The sequence below is a fragment of the Pseudorasbora parva genome, chromosome 9 (assembly GCF_024679245.1).
Source record: "Pseudorasbora parva isolate DD20220531a chromosome 9, ASM2467924v1, whole genome shotgun sequence".
Classification (NCBI taxonomy): domain Eukaryota; kingdom Metazoa; phylum Chordata; class Actinopteri; order Cypriniformes; family Gobionidae; genus Pseudorasbora; species Pseudorasbora parva.
The window spans coordinates 913,058-938,310 of record NC_090180.1 but is presented as its reverse complement, the minus strand read 5'-3'; the positions used below and the strand labels follow the sequence as shown (position 1 = coordinate 938,310).

Here is a 25,253-nt window from a genome sequence, read left to right as displayed (position 1 = left end):
TAAACTGCATCAACTCACAGAAGTTCAGTCGGGTGTTTAGATGTGATCAGTCACCAGAAGAGTGTGTGCGCGTGCGTGTGCGTGTGTGATGTTTTCCTGATATTTGATCTGAATGTTGTGCAGAGGTCCACCGAGGGCTGTTGTGAACGCCAATCCCACTCCCTGTTCTCCAGGAAACGCCAAACTGAGCAAATGCTTTTCCACACCATAAACTTCTCTGAGAACGCTCACTCCACCACATAACACTTTACAACGGGTTACACGCTGCAAACAATGCTCTTCTTCCTCAGTATTTGTGTCTGGTTTCCAGTCCAAACATCTAAAAATTCTTACATTAAGAAACATTTACTAGACAAGCAAAAGTAATTGTCTTGTTTTGGGGAAAATAACTCAAAATGAAGAGAGTTTTTGCTTAAAATAAGATAAATAATCTGCCAATGGGGTGAGAAAAATAATCTTAATTCAAACAGAAAACAAGATTATTATTCTCACCCTAAAAAATCAAGTGAGAAGAGTGTTTGTGTGCAGTGGGTAAAGCTTCCAGGCGGGTTTAGATGAGGCGGCCTCTTATCGCGAGCGTTATCCGTCCTGTAAAGCGCTCTGAGAGTCGCTGTCGGCCTGGGGCTGAGGCTCCGTTCGCTGCGGTGTTGAGCGGATGCATCTCTCCTCTGTTGTACCGGAGCTGGAGGTCTTTATCACCTCCGGCATCTCCAACACGGCCTGAAGGAGAGCGGAGCGGAGCGAGTTCAGAGCATGGCCTTTGGCAAAGCGCTCCGCCTTTTCTTTCCCCTCCCGAAGCCTGGAATGCCAATAATGAACGCAACCCCTGAGTGCAAAGATCTCACCTTTAAACCGTGTGAATGGGCAACACACACACACACACACACACACACACACACACACACACACACACACACACACACACACACACACACAACCTCTCTCTCACACACGCACACACACACACACACACATGCGCACACACACACACACATGCGCACACACACGCACTCTCACACACACACACACACACACACACTCTTTCACACACTCACACTCTCTCTCATATTTCACACACACACACAACCTCTCTCACACACGCGCACACACACACACACACACACACACACACATGCGCACACACACACACATGCGCACACACACACACTCTCACACACACGCACTCTCACACACACACACACACACACACACTCTCTTTCACACACTCACACTCTCTCTCATATTTCACACACACACACACACACACACACTGAGACCTGTGTGTTAGTGTTTCATGTGGGATTGGTGGTTATTGAGCGTTTGTTTTAAGAGGATTTAATTGGGGTCATGTGACCGTTGCATACCAACAAGCCTGACCGTGTTATTGTGGGATGTTTTCTGAGCCGGGCCTCCTTTTGAAAGAACACCTCGGCCTCTCCATTTCAAAGGGCTTTTCAGTCCAGTCATAAAACTTGGATTTACCTTTGGCTCACGAATAAATGCGTTGGACACTTTTAAAGGCTAACTCTTCTGCCCTTGCCAAGCAAGCACACACAAGTTTCTTCTGAGAACAAACCCGTCGTCTTCATCAGACAGGCATTCCTAACGAAGACATTGTGTTTTCTTTTCACTCGCCCTAATCAGAGTCTGGCCGACCTGTTCCAGGGAGGATCCGAGAGTCCTCCAGCGGGAGTCAAACTCAAGGCTGTGGAGTATTATCTCCTAATATTGGCTCATGTGGATTTATGTCTCTTTAGACAGCTGCTGCTTTTCTTCCTTACACTCATTCTGAAATATCATGAGAAACGGCGCCGTGAGCACAATACACACATCTGTCTGTGCTGCGGTTTAAAATGCTAAATATGATGGTCTAAAGCATAAAGATGATGATTCCGCTTGGGCAGAATGAAGGCCAACTTTATTTATTTATCAGATTCTGCAGAGAGGGAAAAATGAACTGAAAGGCACGGAAAATATCATAGTATTTTTTTTCTTGTTTCCAGTCCAAATATCTAAAAATGCTTAAATTTCACTACATAAGCAAAATGTTTTTTCTTGTTTTGTTGAAAATAAAATCTAAATGAAGTGAGTTTTTGCTTAAAACAGGCAAAATGATCTGCCAATGGGGTGAGAAAAATAATCTGATTTCTGATTGGGACGGAAACAAGAAACAAGATTTCAATCAGAAATAAGATTATTTCTCTCACCCCATTGGCAGATCATTTTGCCTGTTTTAAGCAAAAACTCACTTCATTTAGATTTTATTTTCAACAAAACAAGCAAACATGCAATCATATGTCGTTTTACTGATCTAGTAAATGCATCTTGATTTAAGAATATTTGGACTGGAAACGAGACAGAATGACTGAGGAAGAAGAGCATTTTGGGCAGTGTGAACAAAACCTACACATATAAATGACATTAAAATCTTGATTTTCTCCACAGAGGACCCAAAATACCTCACTTGTTCAATTTACTGCATTTTCTTTTAAAAACTCTGGTCCTGAATAGAGTCGAGTGGTGTGGTCCACAAGCCTCGGCGTGTTGCCTGATCCTTCATAATGACCAGTTTAAGCCACACTGGCATTTCAGGAGCTTCCTCGCCTCCTTCAGGACAAGCCTTAACTCTAACCCCATACATCCCCTTTACTTTTACAAAATTGGCCTCATAAGCCCCGTTTCCAACAAAATTACCCGGAACAATTTGTACCAGGAACTTTTTTACAGGAACTTTTCTCCCCCAGTCCTGCAGCCGTCTGCGTTTCCACCGCGATCTAAAATGAAGAGAGTTTTTGCTTAAAATAAGATAAATAATCTGCCAATGGGGTGAGAATAATAATCTTGTTTTCTGCTTGAATTAAGATTATTTTTCTCACCCCATTGGCAGATTATTTATCTTATTTTAAGCAAAAACTCTCTTCATTTTGAGTTACTTTCCCCAAAACAAGAAAAGCAATTATTTTTTTGCACTGCATGGTTGTTTGATAACCGATGCCACCTCTTATCTCGAAGGATCATGGGAAGTTCCTCGTGACCTCTTTAATGCAGCTTTATGTATTTTTCTTGTCCTTGCGTCTCATTATGTCCTTGTCTGCAGTTTTTGCTCATTTTGTCTGTTTTGCATTCTTTGATTTACTGACAAGTTTCCTGTCTCTCCCCCACGGTCCATGGCGATATCGTCTGTGTTTTACCTCTTTCTCTTAGTCTGTCGTCCCCTCTCTTTTGATCATTTGCAGATGTTTAGAGAAAAGGAGAGCAGCTTTCAAGAAATGTGTCTGAGCAATCGAGAAAAACTGTCCAATGCTTATTGAAGTCCTGGGAACTCCTTGAAAACAGCCATATTTATGCAGAGGTGCTTGAATTATTCAGAGACGATAAACAAATTAGTGTTTCATTTTTTTATTTATTTTTAATGATGAAACACAATTTTCATGCAAAATGAATGCTGCATAGATTTAAAGATATTTAGCATGACTATGAGCGTGATATTACACAAGATTCAGTTTGAATAAGGGAACTAATAAGTGTGCTATCTTTGTCATAGGATCCTTTCAATGGTTAAAGTTACCACACACACACTGCAAAAAACGCTCTTCTTACTCAGTATTTCTGTCTTGTTTCTAGTCCAAATATCTAAAAAAGTCTTACATTAAGAAACATTTACTAGAGAAGTACAAATTATTGTCTTGTTTTGGGGAAAAATAACTCAAAATGAAGAGAGTTTTTGCTTAATTCTTATCTTAATTCTTCCCCAAAACAAGACAATAACTTTTGCTTGTCTAGTAAATACTTCTTGTTTTAAGACTTTTTAGATGTTTGGACTAGAAACAAGACAAAAATACTGAGTAAGAGCATTTATTTCAGCGTATTTGTTCTGTTTTGTATTATCAGTGTATTTTATTTAGCTGTTGTGTTTAGAATTTGAAAGCTGATAAAGATATTGTTTTGGTAAGTTAGATCTCTGATTGTAGTCCTTGAAAACCAAAAATGTGGTGCTGGAAGTTCTGGGATTGAACTGGTCAGCACCTGTAGGAACCCTTCTGTCATAAAGCTGAGCCTGATGGTGGACCGGCCTGAGACGGTCTGATCTGAGCAGCACTGAAATGTCCTTTTGGTTGTGTTTGGAGACCGGGTGTGTATGATCAATGCCCTGATTGTTCTGGAAGGAGTGGTGAAGTCCTCTTGTTCTTCTGCTCAGGGTGGTCTTCTTCTGGAAAGGCTTAGTAAAACCGTGTGTTATCACTCATGTGCCACAAAATGCTTAACACTCTTCATGGACTTCTGGCAGCTTCTTCCAAAGTGATATCATTTGACAATATTTCTGTTAATTTTATTTTACACAGACTGGAATTGGGAAAATACTGTAGGATCCCACAGTCGAAGACTTTTAGGAACATGATGGCTTTTTACATTTAAAAAAAAGTTAGGATTTTCTAAAAGGTTTCTTTTTTACTGCTATTTTGTCTGCATTTCTGTAGGTCGCTAATCAAACATGCAGATTTAAATGTAATTTATACTATAAAATCAAATTAAATATGTTGTATGTCCCTAAATATGTTGTACATTTTAAAAACACACAAATGTAACCAGGGTCACAGACTTTTGGACCCGTTCTGTGTTTAAGTCTCCTTCATATGCGTTCACTGGTACGGAGGAATTTCCCATTAATGCTGGGATAAAAGAGCCCTTTAGTTTGCCTAATCATTAGATGGAGCGTTTAACTCCTGGAGTGAACTTCAGTACATCAGTCGGCTTCACACACAAGACTTTTCCCATGAGGATTATAAAATAAAACCAGCAATTACACATTAACAGTAAATAATTAAAAGACTAGATTAAGTTCACTTCCACAAATCTCTGATATTCTGAAGCATTGTCTAATATATGTTGTATGTTTTATAGTATAGCCCTGTTTCCACTGAAATTACCCAGAACAATTTGTCCCAGGAATTCGTTCTTGCCCCAGACCGGTTGTTGTCTGCATTTCCATCATGGCCGTCGGAACGTGTGTGTGTGTGTGTGTGTGTGTGTGTGTGTGTGTGTGTGTGTGTGTGTGTGTGTGTGTGTGTGTGTGTGTGTGTGTGTGTGTGTGTGTGTGTGTGTGTGTGTGTGTGTGTGTGTGTGTGTGTGTGTGTGTGTGTGTGTGTGTGTGTGTGTGTGTGTGTGTGTGTGTGTGTGTGTGTGTGTGTGTGTGTGTGTGTGTGCGTGCGTGCGGCGGGACAAGGCCAATGATACTGGACCTACTCACTAGTGTTGTAGTCAAGACCACCTAAACCAAGACTTTGAAGGGTCGAGACCAAGACAAGACCAAGACTTTGAAGGGCCGAGACCGAGTCAAGACCAAGACCGAGACCGAGTCAAGACCGAGACCAATGCATGTCCCCACACTTATGATAAAATGTGGAATATGCATATGATTGGCACTTCTCTCGTATGTGTGGGTGTGTAAGTGTACCATGAGAGAAGTTTTGATCAAATAATCAAAAGGCATTGCAGCTTTGTGGGAATTAATCTTTTTCTTCTATAAGCAAATAACACTTAACTTTTCTTCAATGGGAGGCACTGAAACGACGTGTCCATATTGTTTACGGTCTATGGTGGACACAAACACCAAACTGACACTAACAGAGCTTTGTGTTTTGTTTTGTGAAAAGTGCTCAATCCCATTTTAAAACTCAAAGTTCCCTAAGAATGCTAATCTGGATGAGGTATTGATCTCAGACACAGTCCATTATGTCTTAAATGAATGTGAATAACAGGAGGTGGAAGATGTATCATACAGATATGCGTTAGTATGCTGCTTAAGTTAATTATTTTAAATATGTACATATTTTTCATTTACAAATTGAAAATGTTATTGTGCAGCTTTATTGTGCAACAACAAGGAAAAGAAACCCTGTACTTGCATTTTTTGATTAACTACAGTTTGATTTAACAAATACCTCACATGTGCAGGGTTTTTCCTGGGTCACAAATGGTCTTTGGTGGTGGCTGACACACACACACACACACCATTTTTTTTTTTTAAATGCAACGAAACAATCATTCTTTATTATCTTATGTTATATCTCATATTATGTATGATCTCTTATCTTGATGTTTCTTTTGTTCCAACAGGTTGAATTGTTTTGGTATATAATCATATCAATATTAGAAATAGCATTAACAGTTAACAAATAGCCACATTTTCTGCCATATACAATTTAATAAAATGATCCGCTAGCTAACAAACAGTTTTGTTCTGTTTTCACCTCAATCCAGTCTAAACTAAATGATTTTAGACTATTTATTTTACTACAAATTCAACATACATAAGCTGAAATACTGTGGATGGTTAAAACTAATAATTCTTACTCTCCACTCTTGCTAAATTGGGTAAGCGCACTTGTGTTCTCATTTCTGAGGTGTTCTGAGTAAATGATTAAACTGATTCGTTCAGTTCATTGTTGAACAGATCAGTTCTTATTACCGTCGTTAAAATGATTCGGTTCAAATGAGTCATTTGGTCGTGAATCGGACATTAGCAGACCCGTTGTGTGTGAATCACGGCTGTCAGAACATCGCGGAAGGTTTGTCACACAGAAAACACTTCATAACTGGATAGAAATTGTTTCCTGTTTATTTAATGTATGATTTATGTCAGCTGTTTAGCTGGTCAAACGTTTTTTGAGCGCAATTCACACCGAGCGGTACTTCAAAACAGTTGTCCGAACGCGCAACGTTCAACATGGATTCGGTTTTCTGAACTTTTGATTTAGCTTAATATGTGAAGTGTCAGAGAGAGCTTATGTGCTTATTTTGAAGACAGAGAGAGTGCGCTTAGGGTGGAGTTCTCTGCTCTTTATATGCCTTCAGCTGTGGTCTTGACCGGTCTTGAGACAAAATCCCCAGTCATCTTCGCCCGAGACCGAGACGAGACCGAGTAAAAATGCGGTCGATACCGAGACGAGACCAAGACCTTTAAAAAGTGGTCTCGAGACCGGTCTCGAGACCAAGACCGATCTCGAGTACTACAACACTACTACTCACTTCTCCCGTCTCAAATTCATCACGTCTGTTCACCCCTAACTGATATACGCTTTATTATTAAACACGTTAGACACTTTATTTCCACTTGTTTAATTTTTTCTTAATTTTTATTGAAAGCAAATCTGAAATGTGATTGGAAAAGGGAGCAGAGCGAGTTCGGCCAAAGCTGAATTCAAACCTCAGGTCGCTTTGCATCTCAGCTTTCTGCAATGTGCTTTACCCTACACTACTGCCACTGTCAATAAATCTCTTCTGTACATTTTTCTGGCCAAGCTAGAAGTCTAGTAGTAACCAAGACTTTGGTTTTACTTTTTTAAACTACATTGATGTTTCGAATGGCAAACAACTCTTGCTGATTGAATTAAAATGCTGTGTGGAGTCAGCCAATCAGCACGTTTATCACCCAAGTCCTTAACTCCTTAAATTCATGATTCGGATCGCGTGTCAAACTGCCGAAATCACGAGACATTGGCGATCCGAATCATGAATCGATTCGCTGACTCATAACCGTTTGAATCTTTATTTGAGGATTGAACACAAACGCGGAAGAGAAGCCAATGCTGAATAAAGTCGTAGTTTTTGTTATTTTTGGACCCAAATGTATTTTGGATGCTTCAAGAGACTCTAATTAACCCACTGATGTCTCATATGGACTACTGTGATGATGTTTTTATTCCCTTTCTGGACATGGACAGTATAGTGTGCATACACTTGCATACGCTCTCAGACTAAATATAAAATATCTTAAACTGTGTGTGAAGATGAGCGGAGGTCTTACGGGTGTGGAGCGACATTAGGGAGAGGAGTTAATGACAGACATTTCAGTTTTGACTGAACTAACCCTTTAAGAACCACTTTTCCTGGCTCGGAGCTGGTGCTTTGGGTGTGGAAAGACAAAGAACCGATTTGAAACTGGGCTCTGGCTCCGCACCAGCTCTGCCTTGGTGGAAAAGGCTTTAGACATCCCAGAGTCTCGAGTTCCTGCGGTGGAAGCGGTTTATATTCTCCATCCTAGTATGTTCTCCCAGCTGGCGAACTGTCTGAGAAAGAGCCGTTGTTTCTCCTCTTCATGGGACACCTGTGTCTGCTTCCTCACAGCTGCGGCCCATGGCGGCTTCGCTCTGCGTAATGTCTGCAGTGCTGACCCAAAGGAAATGATTAATTGCCCATAAGGAGGTGCAGTATTTAGGGGATCATGAGAACATCAGGTTCTGCTTTTCTTTAATCTGTCTGCTTGTCTTATTAGGACTGGTTTCTCTGCTCTGATTAAACTGCCGTGTATCGCCTTTGCTGCAGTCGTATAAGGTAACGGGATTGATTGCAGATGTTTGAAACCGGCCTCCACCTTAGTCTCCGAAGGCTTTGTGGCAAAGATGAGATCTCATGAAGTATAAGTTCTAGGGATGCAATAATGCAGTTAGTCCACGGTTCAATACACACCTCGGTTTAACCACGGTTTTTCAGTTCGGTTCGTTTTTTTTAGCTCTTCTATTCTTAGGCGACAGGAACAGAAAAAGGTTAAGGAGAAAATGTTTTGTTTTTTTATTGCAATACTCTTTCTTTATTTTACTTTAAAGACTTGAAAACCCTTACTTAAACTTAAAACTTTACTTTAAAAACCCTTGTACACATTCCCAGTGTATTGTATAATATGAAATAAATATAAAGATGTACAGTGGCAGCTCAGAGATGAACAGCAGCATTTAAGGATGAAACTGAATGAATAAATGTAGGCTTAAATTAAAACTACATTCTTCAATATACAACATTGATTAAAAGCGACTGTAATAAAGGTCTTTTATTTATGAACATCATTTTAGAGGTGAACTGTCCCTTTAAGGACTAGGCTGCTGCTGTCAATTGAAGACCTGCTCGCATCTCCTATATAGTTAACCGACTGTGTTTATATGTTGTGTGTATTTGACAGTATTAGCGCAGTGAGACTGTCCAGTAATGTGTGTGTTTGACAGACGTTTAGTGCGCACGCTCAATGCAAAACAGTGCATAAGCACGCCAATGAACTGTTTAAGCGGCAAGGCTTTAAATTAAAACGCGGCTAACACCCCTAACTTTAGTGCATATGATTGGATATTTGCTCATGTCAGCGCGTAGACTCACAGGCACACTCAGAGCCGAAATAAACTGAAGCCCCTTTCACACTGCGCATCCGGCAAACACACGGATAATGCGACCGGGCATTTGTTCCCGGGCCGCTAGATTTGGTCCATTCACACTGCCAGCGAAATACCGTAATATGTGCGCTTTCACACACAACACGTAACGGTCCCGGGTCGAGTCGACACGTGACATCCTGATGTGACGTATAACGGCGAGCGATCTCCGCTTCAGCGCGGATAGTAAGGAGCTCCGTGGTCTCGACTTGTGTCCAGTTTGCGCTCATTTCTGCTTGTTTAATTTGAGTTTCTTTTGTAGACGAACACTCTCTGCGTTTAAAACACCGACGAGCTCTTCTGGCACTGCAGGGTTGTGTTATTGAAGAAACAAGCTCTAGGAGTCGCACGATAACTACGCACACGTTGCGGCATTAGTTCGTTGCGGCATTAGTTTCGGCTTTTGTTCACACAGCGCTCGTCCCGGGTCGAATCCCGCAATGTTACTAGGTCCCCGACCCGGGTCGAATTCGGTAATCAATCCCGGGACGTGGTGCTTTCACACAGAAGGTGACCCGGCAATGCTCCGGGAATATTGCGGGTCCGACGTGCAGTGTGAAAGGGGCTAGAGAGAAATATTTCAAACGGAGAGAAATGGAAATAATTAATTAAATGCATTCACCAGCGCGTATTGACCCGTGAATGCCGTACCGAACGAGTATTATATTGAGTATTGTGGCATCCCCAATAAGCTGAAAGACTGTCCAGTTGGACGTCCCCCACAGAGCCTTTCCTCTTCATGTGTAACCTCTGGCTTCAGTCGTGCCTTTGAGCTCCACAAACCCTCAAGAGCTCTTTGTCTGTCCTTCTGAAGTGCGTTGGCTACGTGAAGAGGCCGTTTTGTTCCCCTCTCAGCCAGCTTCTGGCTCGATTCTTCACGGCTTTGCCAGCAGATTTGGTCTGTCTTGTTTTTTGAGGATGAGGAGGAGACTTCAGAGGTGAGACCTCAATGATGGCAGTGTTCGCCACAGCGCTTCAGTAGTCCGCGAACGGCCTGCGAGCGCCCGAAGGCATTGCATTGTTTGGGTATTAGGCTTTAAAAGTCATCCTGCTGTTGTCGGATTCATGGCGAAGCTGTGTCATGTGGATGCTGTGGATTGCTTCAAAGCAGTTGGTCACACAATGTTCTTCACTACCATGCAATGCAAAAGTTATCTTGTTTCCAGTCTAAATATCGAACAATTATCAAATCAAGATGCATTTACTAGATTTTTCTTGTTTTGTTGAAAATAAAATCTAAATGAAGTGAGTTTTTGCTTAAAACAGGCAAAATGATCTGCCAATGGGGGGAGAAAAATAATCTTATTTCTGATTGAAATCTTGTTTCCGTCCCAAAGGAAAAATATCTCATGTCGTTTTACTGATCTAGTAAATGCACCTTGATTTAAGAATTGTTCGATATTCAGACTAGAAACAAAAACAATACTAAATAAGAAAAATGATCAAGAGACAAATTAAAGTAAAGTTTGACTGGAAAACATCTGGAGAAGGATTATGACTAAGAGTGAGTCACCAGATTGCATAAAAAGAGAACGGCCCATAAGAAATACTGGATGCTGTCGCTGGAGACCCCTCGACTGCTGTCTGAATGTGTGCATGCATGGGAATATATGCTCTTATTCCATGAGCGCGACCGTCATAGAAATGAAATAAAAAACATTTTGATTTCCACAGAGGAAGTCACAGGTTTGGAGCAACATGAGGGGGATTAAATGATGACTGAGTGAACCTATAGCCACCGTTTCTGTCCTAGCTGTACTCAAGTGCAAGTGCACTCAAAAATGAACATCATGAGTTTGAGTTCCACAGGGAAAAAAAGAACATTTAGTTTTTTGTGGAAATTGTGTAGCAGAATATGATCCGTGTCCGTTGTAAAGAAAAGATCAGCTCAAAAATAGATGAAAATATACTAGAAAAATCCATATTTGTGCTCTTCATCAGCCATAATCTCACGGCTATATCTGTGGCCATAGCCAACACTACACTGAACTCATGTTATATTGCACACTGTAAACATAATCAAAGCTTCGAAAACATGTGAAAACATGATATTTAGCACATGTTCATATCATAAATGTATTATTAGTAGTAATATGCATTGCTAAGGACTTCATTTGGACAACTATAAAGGAGATTTTCTCAATATTTAGATGTTTTTGCACCCTCAGATTCCAGATTTTCAAATATTGTCCTATCCTAACAAACCATACATCAATGGAGAGATTATACCACAGGTTTGGAGCAACATGAGGAGGATTAAATGATGACCGAGTGAACCTTTCAGCATTGCATCTTTTGTATATGTACTTATTGCGAGCGGGTTAGCTTAGTTATCCAAATATGACCAGCATGGATTTGAGAGAGAAAAAAAAGAAAGTGTGATGAGCTGGTGTCCGTCCATGTCCATTGCATAGAAAAGAGCAGCTCCAAAAATGGATGAAAACGTACCGGAAAAGGCCATATGACGTGTTTTACATGGTCTTCTGACACCACATGGAATTGTTGGACATTTTTGATTCACTTTTGAGTGTTAGCTTGTTTTAAGACCTGGCATTTTGAGCTCATTCACAAACCAAAAAGCAGAAAGCCCACTACCCGCTGTAAAACCTCTCCCGCTTCTGTTGAACTTTGACCTTGTGTGCAGGGGCTCCTAAAAGCCAGCAAGTTCATTCTCATGTTAACCTTCTTAAGAGGACTTCTGCAAGGAAACGAGTCTTTCTGTCAGTGCTTTAAACCAGTCCCAGCTTTAGCTGCACTGCAAAAAAACGCTCTTCTTCCTCAGTCATGTTGTCTTGTTTCCAGTCCAAATATCTAAATATTCTTAAATCAAGATGCATTTACTAGATCAGTAAAACTACTAGGGCTGTCAAAGTTAACGCGTTAATGCAAATTCATTTAATGGCACTAAATTTATTAACACGCTTTAACGTAGCACGCATTTTCTGTTTGATCATAGCCTGTAGTTGGGATAAGCCGTAGACGTAAAGGATGCAGCAGCAAACATTGGAAAGAAAATGGTTATCATTAATATTCTAAACCAAAAGTGCAGTTATTGCCTATAAGCTACCATATTATTCTGTTTAACCATAGACACCAGGTCAAAAGAAAATCTGTTTACACTGAGCACATTCTCTGCAGTCCGAGCGCGATGCGTGAATACACTGATGTCTGAGGTCAATCATTGACACATCACCGCTTACAGTACGTGTGTTATACTGAACTCAATGCATTACAATCGGCTAAAACGAATGTACAGGTTACTCTTCTGAACAAGAGCGCTCCCGAGTCCGTGTTCTTCACACTGTTCACGTGAATCGAGGCGCACACGCACAATACCGGCAGTTCAATGGAGAGCACGCGTCTCTTAAAGGGGCCGCACTATATTCCTACTCGTGGAGTATGGACCTCCTCCAGTATGGTGTGGTACTGCTGCGCTTACAGGTCCACATGACAGCTTTCACATCACCAGTTTTTCACACGAACTGTGCCCTGCTCTGAACTACACTGCCAGTAATACTCCCTTTATTTATATTCTTAAAATCAGAGAAATCCCTGCTTATTCTGAATTTAAGCTAGGCTTAAGAGACATGAACAAGTTCTATGATAAACATCTATGACCTTTGATACGTATCTAGTCTTCATGCTGTTTTATTGATTAATATTGAATAAGTATTATCTGGTTTCACTAATAATAAAGGTACATTTGCGTAAAATTGTTTGGTCCATATACCCATATTGATCAGAGTATTAAAAACTTAATTCAAACGTAATTTAAGATACATTTACAACAAATACAAATCTGCGATTAAATTGCGATTAATCGCGAGTTAACTCATGACAATCATGCGATTAATCACAATTAAAAATGTAAGATACTTTTGCTTTTTTTCTGGGTAAAAATATTAAAATGAAGTGAGTTTTTGCTTAAAACAGGCAAAATGATCTGCCAATGGGGTGAGAGAAATAATCTTATTTCTGATTGGGACGGAAACAAGAAACAAGATTTCAATCAGAAATAAGATTATTTCTCTCACCCCATTGGCAGATCATTTTGCCTGTTTTAAGCAAAAACTCACTTCATTTAGATTTTATTTCCCAGAAAACAAGAAAAAATATCCTGTTGTTTTGCTGATCTAGTAAATGCCTCTTGATTTAAGAGTTATTAGATATTTAGAAACAAGACGTAGTTTAACTTCTTGATGCAATCTCCGTCTATTTACTTAACTCAACGTTGTCCCTAGTTTTTGCAGATTTGTTTGGAGAGCAAATTCTTAGCTAAAGCAAACATTGGTCCCCCCGTGGCCCTGCTGAAAGATGGAGGCATTTTCTTCACTCTTAATAATAAATGCTGTCTCTCCGTGCCATCTCCATTGGCCCTGCTTACGGTCTCTCCCAAACACTCTTGGCCTGCTCAGACATGCAGAAATATGCTTTTACACACACTGTGTGATCGCTGGAGGACCTCGCAAAGCTGACGGAATCCAGACGAGCGCACAAACTGAGCTTCTTGTAATAAAAAAGCATGTGATTATGCTCGTCATTTTACGAGACGATGTTTGATTGCGTGTTAAAGAGTGAAAGAGTCTCCGGCTTGATGAGAGAATGGGTCCAGTTATTGCAGAGATGACCGTTCACAATATAGAAAGGAAAACCTAAACGCATGCATTTATGAATGCTAAAAAAGTAATTTCACAAAATGTTTATGAATATCAGATCCTCATGTGAGAGTGATTAGTGAGGGATCATGACTGGAGACTGGAGGAATGATGATAAATCAGCTGTTTAATGACATGTTGAGCATATGTGACTTAGTTTATATATATATAATTTATTTATATATATTTTTTTAAATCATACCGACCCAAAACTTTACATTTTGAAGATGTCTTTTTTTAAAGTATTTTTTTTATAACACAAATGAATAATTCATAGTTGGTTACACTGCACAAAATGGTCTTCTTCCTCAGTCATTCTGTCTCGTTTCCAGTCTAAATATCTAACAATTCTTAAATCAAGATGCATTTACTAGATCAGTAAAACGACATCAGATATTTTTTCTTGTTTTGTTGAAAATAAAATCTAAATGAAGTGAGTTTTTGCTTAAAACAGGCAAAATGATCTGCCAATGGGGTGAGAAAAATAATCTGATTTCTGATTGAAATCTTGTTTTTCATTTCAGTCCCAATCAGAAATAAGATTTTTCCCCAGAAAACAAGCAAAAATATCTTATTTCATTTCACTTGTCTAGTAAATGCATCTTGATTTAAAAATATTTAGATATTTGGACTGGAAACAAGAAAAAAAAATTGTAATAAAAGCATTTTTTGCGCTGTATTACATTGTTGGGCAAGTCACACAGATCTGACACAATCACACAAAAAAAATCTATTTTAATACAGAAACAATAAATCCTAGAACTGTTGTGTTGAAGTCGTTTTGTGTGTAAATTCCTTTGCGTTTTTGAATAAATACTACAACAGTAAAAGAGTCCCATCGTTGACCCAAACGTGAGCAATCGTTGGTAAATCCCTCACGTCTGACTCCTGAGGGGAAAATGAGCAGAACAATAGAAATCTGAGGACGAGGCTTTGCAGATGTTATCAGACAGGAAGGAGCTCGCAGGTATGTCGAGTGGAACGAGGTTATGTTTGCGTGGCATTATTCCAGCTGTGTGTAATATCAGGCTTGTCTGCTTAACCTTGTGCAATCTTTCAGCGCCGTGTTGTGTGTGTGTGTGCGTGTGTGTGTGTTTGACACCTGCAGTGCTGATTTAGTGTCTTATCCAGGCCTTGAATCCAGCTCTATCTCTCTGTGTTTAGTAAAGCGAGTGTATGGCATCCATCCAGGCATCTTCCGGCTTTATCTGAACTCCGTTCTACCTTTAGCCTATCTGTGTGATATCTGACTTGCATTCTCTGTACATTATAGATCTCGTCTTGTGTTTATCTAAATGTATGATCAGATGTTTATCTGCAGAGTTAGACAAAGTACACAACCTCATTTCTTGAGTAAAAGTAAAAGTACTACTGATTAAATATTACTCTGTTACAAGTGAAAGTTGTAGAAACTGTTTTTTACTGGAGTAAAAGTAGAGCAGTATTTGATTTTAAAAGTGCTTTAGTATCAAAAGTAAATGTCCTTCTTTATGTCGCCGCATTATTGTATTATAGTTGTATAAATGCACATTATGCCATCATGGTTTAAGCCAGTCAGTGACGCTCCATCTGACACACTAGCAGACGACTAACTTAAACTCATTTAAATACTTGTAGAAAAGTTACAAAGCTGCTGTCACTTTAAGGCCGAATGCACGGATCCAATACACTGATACACATCTGATATTCTCACACTGTTCACTCTTCTCTTTCTCAGACGTTTACATTTTTTAACATTTTATAAAATATGCATCTAGTGTATGCCAACTAAACTAATCTTTAATCTTTTCAGAAAACTGAAACATTCTTTCTAAATATGGCCATGAGTGCACACACTGTGCTGAGGAACCGTCTTCTTCCATTTTGCGATAAACTGATCAGTGTCGTAAAAATACTGTGAATCTTCACATGATGACTCTACAGGAGAGATTCCTGACAGATTGTCTGCAAAAACAACACAAAACATTTTAAAGAAGAAAAAAATCATCACTGACTCTCAAAGCTGCGACAGAAACGACTTTCCACTTCGAGGACCTTGATAGAAATGTAGTGGAGTAAAGAGGACGATATTTGTCTTTCAGATGGAGTGAAGTTAAAGTCAGAAGATTACAGAAAAAATAATACTCCAGTAAAGCACAGAGACTCAAACAGTGAACTTCAGTACAGTACTTGGTTATTGTCCAGCGTTGTTCCTCTTCAATGCAGTCTGATCCTGCAGCCGGCTATAGTTATATAATATATGTGTGTCTCATATTGCCTTCTGTCGTCCTCAGGCAAGTCCTTCGACATCACGTATGTGCGCCTGAAGTTCCACACCAGCCGTCCGGAGAGCTTCGCCATCTTCAAGCGCAGCAGTGAGGAAGGGCCCTGGGTCCCCTATCAGTACTACAGCGGCTCCTGTGAGAAGACCTACAGCAAGACCAGCCGTGGCTTCATCCGCACCGGAGAGGACGAGCAGCAGGCTCTGTGCACAGACGAGTTCAGCGACATCTCTCCGCTCACTGGAGGAAACGTGGCCTTCTCCACACTCGAGGGCCGGCCCAGCGCTTACAACTTCGACAACAGCCCTGTGCTGCAGGTACACGAGCTGAGCTGTGACGATATATCGTTATATCAGAACGTTACACGCACGTTCTTAAGCCGATCATGCCTAATAATCCGACAGTGATCATGGTCATGTAACCCGTAAGCTCATAAACGGCGTAAGCATAAACCGGTCAGAACAGGGAGTTTTGTGCCTCTTATCCAGATTTCGTGCTCCATGTAAACGCTTAACCTGCTCTCTGTCGGCTTACTGAAGTGCGCATGTGTGATAGGTGACAAAAACACAAACTCAGAGCAGATTTAAATACATCCAGCGAGTGTTTTGCATGAAATAAGGACATATTTCACAAACGCAGACTCTTTTAAGACCCAGAACATTGTAAAGATGTGTTCTTCTCATCTCAGTCAGCAGAAGAGGTTCAGTCAGAACGCTTCATCATGAGGGGTAATATGAGCCGTAAATCTCCCGCTCACGCTTTATTAACATCATAACTGACGGAACATTTGGGATACTCCGAGTCAGATACGGACATTATTATTATAAACCGGTTTATTAATAGTCATGTAAATGCGGTTTACTTGCATTGTCAATTTACTGGTTTGCATGTAAACGGGGAAAACTGATTATTTAATTTTTTTTGGAGTTATCAGCTTATTGGTGTGCATGTAAACGCACCCAATATTAAATATGACCATATGTATCGTTGATGGAAGCGATATGATTCGTGATATCCAATTGGCAACCCAAACAAAAGTACTATGAACCGAAAGTAAAAAAAGTTTGTAAGTGAAGCACTAGCGGTGTAATGATATATCGTGATATAAAAATGTGTCGATATGTATCGTTGATGTATTCGTGATATAGAGGTGTTTTATCCAAGGCTCAGCTTGCTGTAGTCCGCCTGTTTATTAGCTATAATTCAGCCAAACACACATTTATAAATGTGCCACACATGTAAACTCAGTCATGAACTCGCCATCATGTCGTTTTCCGTTTAACTTCCGAACACAAATGAAGATATTCTTTATGAAACCTGGGGGATTTCTGTCCCTCCAATAAAGGTCCATTCTTCCTCTCAAACTTAAAAGATACAAAAAATGTCATAAAGGCATCGTAATAATAACTAATGGAGGATTGCAGGTAAAAGAGTCTCTCATGTCTGTGATCTCAATCGCACGCTCTTCTCTGATTAACTTTGGACTGAAAACGAGAAGCAAATACTAAAGAAGAGCATTTTCTGCCAGATGTGTGCTTGTGCTGTAATGTGTGATTGCAGACAAAGTTACTCTGCCAAGATTGAGCAACTTTCTGCAGCCTGACACAAACAACAGTTTGCGTGCGAGAGAGGATGGTGTTTGGGTAGTTTGACTGATAAGCTGTAAAAAGACTTTTTGGTAAAACAGAACTATTGTTGTGTAGTAAAGTCTGATTGAGAAAATATTAGCAATGTCCCGATCTGATCCATGTCATCGATATCGTCCCGATTCTGGCCCAGAACGCTCGATCGGAGATATGAGCCGATACCCATCCAGCACAAACCACGGGAAAATCTGCCAATAATGAGCCTGATGTTGATCTGCTGACCCCAGGGCATCCACATGTAGGTGTGTGTGTTTCTTGAGGTCACACTGGTGCGATCAGAGATATATATTATGTAGATGGACCTTTCCACACAGGCACTAATGAGGGATCTACATAATATATATCTCTGATCGCCCCAGTGTGACCTCATCAGACGGCAGTAATAGCGGATGGGAACACTAGATGAGATTCGTCTGATATGAGGTAAAAATAACACAAATACTGTTGTGTTTCTCTCAGAAACCGATGGGTTCGTGTCTTAAGACATCAGTGTGTCGTCAGGAGCAGCAGGGTGTGTGTGTGTGTGTGTGTGTGTGTGTGTGTTCTCTAAGCATGTTTGTTTGTTTTGCTCTCATAGAATTGTTCCCCATTCACATCATTATATGACCGACACACAGCAACGGTTGAGTTAAATCTTCATTAGTGTTCTCCTGAAGAAACACACACACCTACATGTGGATGCCCTGGGGTCAGCAGATCAACATCAGGCTCATTATTGGCTCAACTATCGCTTTAAACCATCGCCTCAATGCTCGCTCATGTCTGATCTCGACTGTGGATGTTCTCTGGTGAACTCACTCATGAACGCGATCATCCTTCGCAGTCTCAGATATTGCAGAGCTAATGGTGGGAATGGAAATCCCGGATGCCAGATGTGTGCTTGTGCTGTAATGTGTGATTGCAGCCAACGTTACTTTGCCAAGATTGAGCAACTTTCTGCAGCCTGACACAAACAACAGTTTTAATGCGAGAGAGGATGGTGTTTGGGAAGCTGATGAACCAGCAGGCCCACATGGAGTCTGCAGACTGAAGGGTCCGTCAGTTGAGAAGCATACACAGTTGCGTGCGGGATCGTGAGGGGTAGTAGGCTGCGCTTACGTGTGTGTGTGTGTGTGTGTGTAGATACAGTTAGGGAAATAAGTATTTGAACACCCTGCTATTTTGCAAGTTGACTAGGCAGTCATGGAGGGTCTGAGATTGTCATCGGAGGAGCCACTGGGAGAGACATCATCTAAAACATCCGGAAATCATAATGTAGGATTTGTTTAAACTAAAATAGCAGAGTGTTCAGATGCTCATTTCCCTCACTGTATATGTATAGAATAAATAATTTATTTCCTTCATTAAAGCCTCGCTGTTATAGTTATTTAGGTTTGCGGTGACGTATCTCAACATGCCTCGGCCAGTTTCACACCACAGAGAAACTGTTTGGCAGAAATGCTCCTGATACATTATTTCAGATCACCAGAACTTGATATACTTCCAGACCACACACACACACACACACACTCACACTCACACACTCACACACACACTCTCACACACACACACACACACACATTTCAGAGTAATTATCTGAATAAGAGACACACACACACACACACACACACACACCGCCAACACACACACACACACATTTCAGAGTAATTATCTGAATAAGAGACACACACACGCACACACTGCCAACACACACACACACACACACACACACACACACACCGCCAACACACACACACATTTCAGAGTAATTATCTGAATAAGAGACACACACACACGCACATTATTTCAGAGAAATTATCTGAATAAGAGACACACACACACACACACACACACATTATTTCAGAGAAATTATCTGAATAAGAGACACACACACACACACACACATTATTTCAGAGAAATTATCTGAATAAGAGACACACACACACACACACACACACACACATTATTTCAGAGAAATTATCTGAATAAGAGACACACACACACACACACACATTATTTCAGAGTAATTATCTGAATAAGAGACACACACACACACACACACACACACACACACACACACACACACACACATTATTTCAGAGAAATTATCTGAATAAGAGACACACACACACACACACACACACACACACATTATTTCAGAGTAATTATCTGAATAAGAGACAGGGAGTCTGCTGTGGGGAAGGGTCGACTCTAGGGAAGGGAAGAGGTTGCGGTGTTTGTGTGATGGTGTGTTTGTGTGTGTGCTGGTGGTGTGTGTGTGTGATGGTTTGTTGGTGGTGTGTGTGTTTGTTGGCGGTGTGTGTGTGATGGTGTGTGTGTGATGGTGGTGTGTGTATGTGTGTGTTGGCGGTGTGTGTGTATGATGGTGTATTGGTGGTGTGTGTTGGCTGTGTGTGTGTGTGTGTGACCCGTGGTGCGATGTCCTGCTCGCTCAGCTCATGTTCCCGGGGCCGCCCCCAGGTTTCCCAGCCGCTCCTGACTGTGCTTTGGCAGCGCTCGGACACATCTGGGGAAGCCGCGAGTGCGGAGCATGTGGAGTGTGGGCGTGGCCTGCTGGAACTCTGCGGCTGATCTTGAATCATTGATCTTGATCTAGTCGTCTTGAATAATCTTGATCTGTTTTTAATAATTTACTTGTTGATCATCCGAGTCAGTCTGCGTAATGTTGTAGTCAAGACCACCTAAACCAAGACCAGATCAAGACCTCCTAAACCGAGACCAAGACCAGAGCAAGACCACCTAAACTGAGATCACCTAAACCGAGACCAAGACCAGAGCAAGACCACCTAAACTGAGATCACCTAAACCGAGACCAAGACCAGACCAAGACCACCTAAACTGAGATCACCTAAACCGAGACCAAGACCAGAGCAAGACCACCTAAACTGAGATCACCTAAAACGAGACCAAGACCAGACCAAGACCACCTAAAACGAGACCAAGACCAGACCAAGACCACCTAAACTGAGATCACCTAAACCTAGACCAAGACCAGACCAAGACCACCTAAACCAAGACCACCTAAACCAAGACCAGATCAAGACCTCCTAAACCAAGACCAGAGCAAGACCACCTAAACTGAGATCACCTAAACCGAGACCAAGACCAGAGCAAGACCACCTAAACTGAGATCACCTAAACCGAGACCAAGACCAGAGCAAGACCACCTAAACCAAGACCACCTAAACCAAGACCAAGACCAGATCAAGACCTCGTAAACCAAGACCAAGACCACCTAAACCGAGACCAAGACCAGAGCAAGACCACCTAAACTGAGATCACCTAAACCGAGACCAAGACCAGACCAAGACCACCTAAACCAAGACCAAGACCACCTAAACCGAGACCAAGACCAGAGCAAGACCACCTAAACTGAGATCACCTAAACCGAGACCAAGACCAGACCAAGACCACCTAAACTGAGATCACCTAAACCGAGACCAAGACCAGACCAAGACCACCTAAACTGAGATCACCTAAACCGAGACCAAGACCAGACCAAGACCACCTAAACTGAGATCACCAAGACCACCTAAACCAAGACCACCTAAACCGAGACCAAGACAACCTAAACCAAGACCACCTAAACCAAGACCACCTAAACCGAGACCAAGACCAGAGTAAGACCACCTAAACTGAGATCACCTAAACCAAGACCAAGACCAGACCAAGACCACCTAAACCAAGACCACCTAAACCGAGACCAAGACCAGAGCAAGACCTTCAAAATATGGTCTTAAGACCGGTCTTGAGTTCTACAACACTAAGTCTGTGTATTTCTAGTGTACTTCAGAAATGGAGCGAGGGCTTTATTCCTGTGGGACGGCGGCTGAGCTCAGAGTGTCTCGTCGTCACGAAGCCCTCCTTCAGTGGTTTAGGAGCTCTTCTTCAGTTATGAGGCTGCAGCATTGGGCTCTTAAACGGCTGTCCAGAATAATCCTGCTTCACCAGTAGTCCCGTCTGTCAAATGCAATGTTCCCTTCTCCAAATGTGGACATTCAGCACGACTCCAGACGCCTCATGTGGCCTAGCATATAGGTGACTGTCCCGCCTGCTCCAATATAGAAGTGTGCTGATGAGGTGTGTGTGTGTGTGTGTGTGTGTGTGTGTGTGTGTGTGATGAGTGAAGATGACGAGGTGTGTGTGGACTTGTTGAAATGATCCTCAAGTTTCTTCACTCATCGTCTGTCATCATCATTAGGCGTTACGTGTATGTGTGTTTTGTTTCCGAGCAGTGCTGATGGGAAGATCGTGTCGGAGCTGGAAAGGGTTAAAGTGATATAGGGATGTCCCGAGCCAATCTCAAGGATCAATGCGGGCAATTATGTTATTTTTATCTGCCGACTATAGATGTTGTTGCCATAATGCATTGCTTTGGGCTGCGTTTTGCTTCAGACTTGACTAGCAGACTGCCATTCTGACGCCGCAAGCTTCAGGCCTCAGCTCCGACTTTATATCAGTAGTCCCATATTCATAATTGAGTCTGTTAAGATACACTATATCGCCAGAAGTGTTGTGCCGCCTCTACACACACATGAGCTTTAATGCCATCCCATTGTTAACCCGTGGGGTTTAATCTGGAGTCGGCCCACCCTCTCTAACAGCTCCAGCTCTTCTGGGAAGGCTTTCCTCAAGGTTTAGGAGTGTGTTTATGGGGATTTTTGCCCATTCTTCTAGAAGCTCATTTGTGAGGTCAGGCACTGATGTTGGACGAGAAGGCCTGGCTCTCAGTCTCCGCTCTAATTCATCCCAAAGCTGTTCTATCGGGTTGAGCTCAGGACTCTGTGCAGGCCAGTCCAGTTCCTCCACACCAAACTCCTCATCCATGTCTTTATGGAGCGACGCTTTGTGCACTGGAGCGCAGTCATGCTGGGACAGGAACGGGCCGTCCACAAACTGATCCCACAAAGCTGAGAGCATGAAATTGTCCAAAATGTCTTGGTGAAGCATTAAGAGTTCCTTTCACTGGAACTAAGGGGCCAAGCCCTGTAAAACACCCCCACCCCATAATCCCCCCTCCACCAAACTTCTGCGCACTGTGACCCTTAGCATGCGCTGACCCCGCTCTGGGATTAAACACTTCGTGGCTGAGTTGCTGTTGTTCCCAATGGCTTCCTCTTTGTTATAATCCCACTAACAGTTGAGCGTGAAATATTTAGTAGTGAGGAAATGTCAGGAATGGCCTTATTGCACAGGTGTCAGCCTATCACGGCCCCACGCTTGAGTTCACTGAGCTCCTGAGAGCGACCCATTCTTTCACTAATGTGTGTAGAAGCGTCTGCAGGCCGAGAGCTGGAGTTATACACCTGTGGCCACCTGTGAACTCAGAGACCCAATACTTTTGCCAATACTGTGTTTGATATTGCAGATCTTCACCATTGTTTCAGGGTTGCCAGGCTCCACTTTAAACCCCTGTGGTATTCTGTCAGCCCACTTGTAAATAAAACTCACACGGTTTATAGCAAAGCTAGAAGAAATGGTTGCAAAGCTTTGAGAAAAGGACTAATGTCTTGGTCTGAGTCATGTTTTCTTTGCTTTCTGGGATTGTTCCCCTTGCCGCTCCCAGCATGATGTGGCCAAAGTAAGCAAAGTTCAGCTGCAGGTAATGTGTAACATGACATTTACATGCTAAACCATTCTCTTCCCATGAAGCCTTTCTGCAGACGTGTGCAGTGCCTCGACGTGACTCCAGCAGGTTTGGTTTAGATTAGAGGCCTGAGGATTTTTTTTTCTTTAAACATCTGCACGGAACAGATGGCGGGCAAAAATCTCTCCGATAACTATTCCAGAAAACAAATCGTTACATGCTTATCTATGGCCATTCCTGCTTGTGTTTTCCCATGAGTAATGGCTAATGTGTAACACAACTGTTGTTTTCTGTCTGCCAGGATTGGGTGACCGCCACAGACATCAGAGTGACCCTGAACAGATTAAACACATTTGGAGATGAAGTTTTCAACGATCCTAAAGTTCTCAAATCCTACTACTACGCCATCTCAGACTTTGCTGTGGGAGGAAGGTATGTTTTCAGTTTCTACATTTACATCCGCTTCTCCAGTGGAAATGTGCCGATATATAGTTTGAGACGTTGGCATATCTGACCAGAGGTATCATCAGCTCGATCTGGAATGCTGGACATGTGACCTGAAAGATGATAGGAGGGCTTTTCAGTGTGCAAACAAAAGAAATGAAGCGACGCTGGGGAAGATTAGATCGCTGCAGTGAGAGTTTTAACACTTTGAAGATTCACTCTCTTGAGGAACAGCTTTTCCAAACTCACACAGGTCAAAATCAGCAGTCGTGTTCAGTGATGTGCATGTTACGGATGCCACAATTCTCAATATAATATTGAACCGTTCGGTGCGGCATTTGCGGTTCAATACGCGCTGGGGAAATGCGTTCGCATTTAATTCATTATTTCTATTTCTCTCTGAGTCTACGCGCTGCTCTCCATCATATGCACTAAAGTTAGGGACGTTTAGCCACGCTTGAAATGCTGGAGTCAGAGAGTTAAACTCACAGCACTATAGTTAATCATCACCAAAGTTCATCATTTGCTGCATTTTAAAGCCTTGCCTGTAAACCTTTCATTGGCTGCTTATGCACTGTTTCACATGAGCGGAGCGCACTAAAGCCTGTCACACACACACACGCGATTACTGGACTTACTGCGGTAATACTGTCACACACACACAGTTAACATACATAAACACAGTCGCTTATGTCTAAAGTGAAAGTTAAATCTGTGTGTCTGTATATGAAATATTATAGTGAACACTTGTCCTTAAAGGGACAGTTCACCTCTAAAATTATGTTAATAAAACAACAAAAGACTTCTTGAATAAAATAATAATACAGTAGCTTTTAATCAACGTATATTAAAGACTATGTAGTTTTAATTTTAGCTTACATTTATTCATTAAATTTCATATTTAAATGCTGCTGTACATCTGAGCTGCCACTGTAAATCTTTATATATTTATTTCATATTATACAATACACTGGGAATGTGCTCAATGTTTTTTTTTAAGTGAAGTTTTAAGTTTAAGTAAGGGTTTTCAAGTATTTATGAAAGAAAGAGTATGACAATAAAAACATTTTCTCCTTAACCTGTTTCTGTTCCTGTCGCCTAAGATTAGAAGAGCTAAACTGAAAGCCGAGGTGTGTGCTGAACCGTGGGCTAACTGTGTTGTTGCCTCCCTCGTGTATATAGAACACACATCCTGAGCCATTATCTTAACTGTAGGTAGAGCAGTGAAGGCATTACCTCTCTCCTTCCTGCTGTGGAATCTGTAAACCATGACAGTGAGCTTTTTAGATGAAGAAGCCCTTATACGGGATGGAGTAAGTGTGAAACATCTCCTGCTGCTCCATTGCACGTGTTTTCACCTTAATCTGCTTGAAATGTGGAGCAGATTTCCATTACACAGCCCACATTCCCAGCATTCCTGCCTAGAGTGCTGGATTACCGAGGAGCTGGAATGGGGCGGA

At 41.6% G+C, this 25,253-nt stretch overlaps 1 protein-coding gene across 1 annotated transcript in view; it reads left to right on the top strand.

Moving 5' to 3' along the window:
- Positions 1 to 25,253, top strand: part of lamc1 (laminin, gamma 1) — a 100,440-nt gene that overhangs the window by 35,709 nt on the left and 39,478 nt on the right. Inside the window, exons 2-3 of the mRNA XM_067453466.1 lie at positions 16,129 to 16,433; positions 23,651 to 23,781. Of these exons, the coding sequence (XP_067309567.1) occupies positions 16,129 to 16,433; positions 23,651 to 23,781 (436 nt within the window). The remainder of the gene's footprint in view (positions 1 to 16,128; positions 16,434 to 23,650; positions 23,782 to 25,253) is intronic.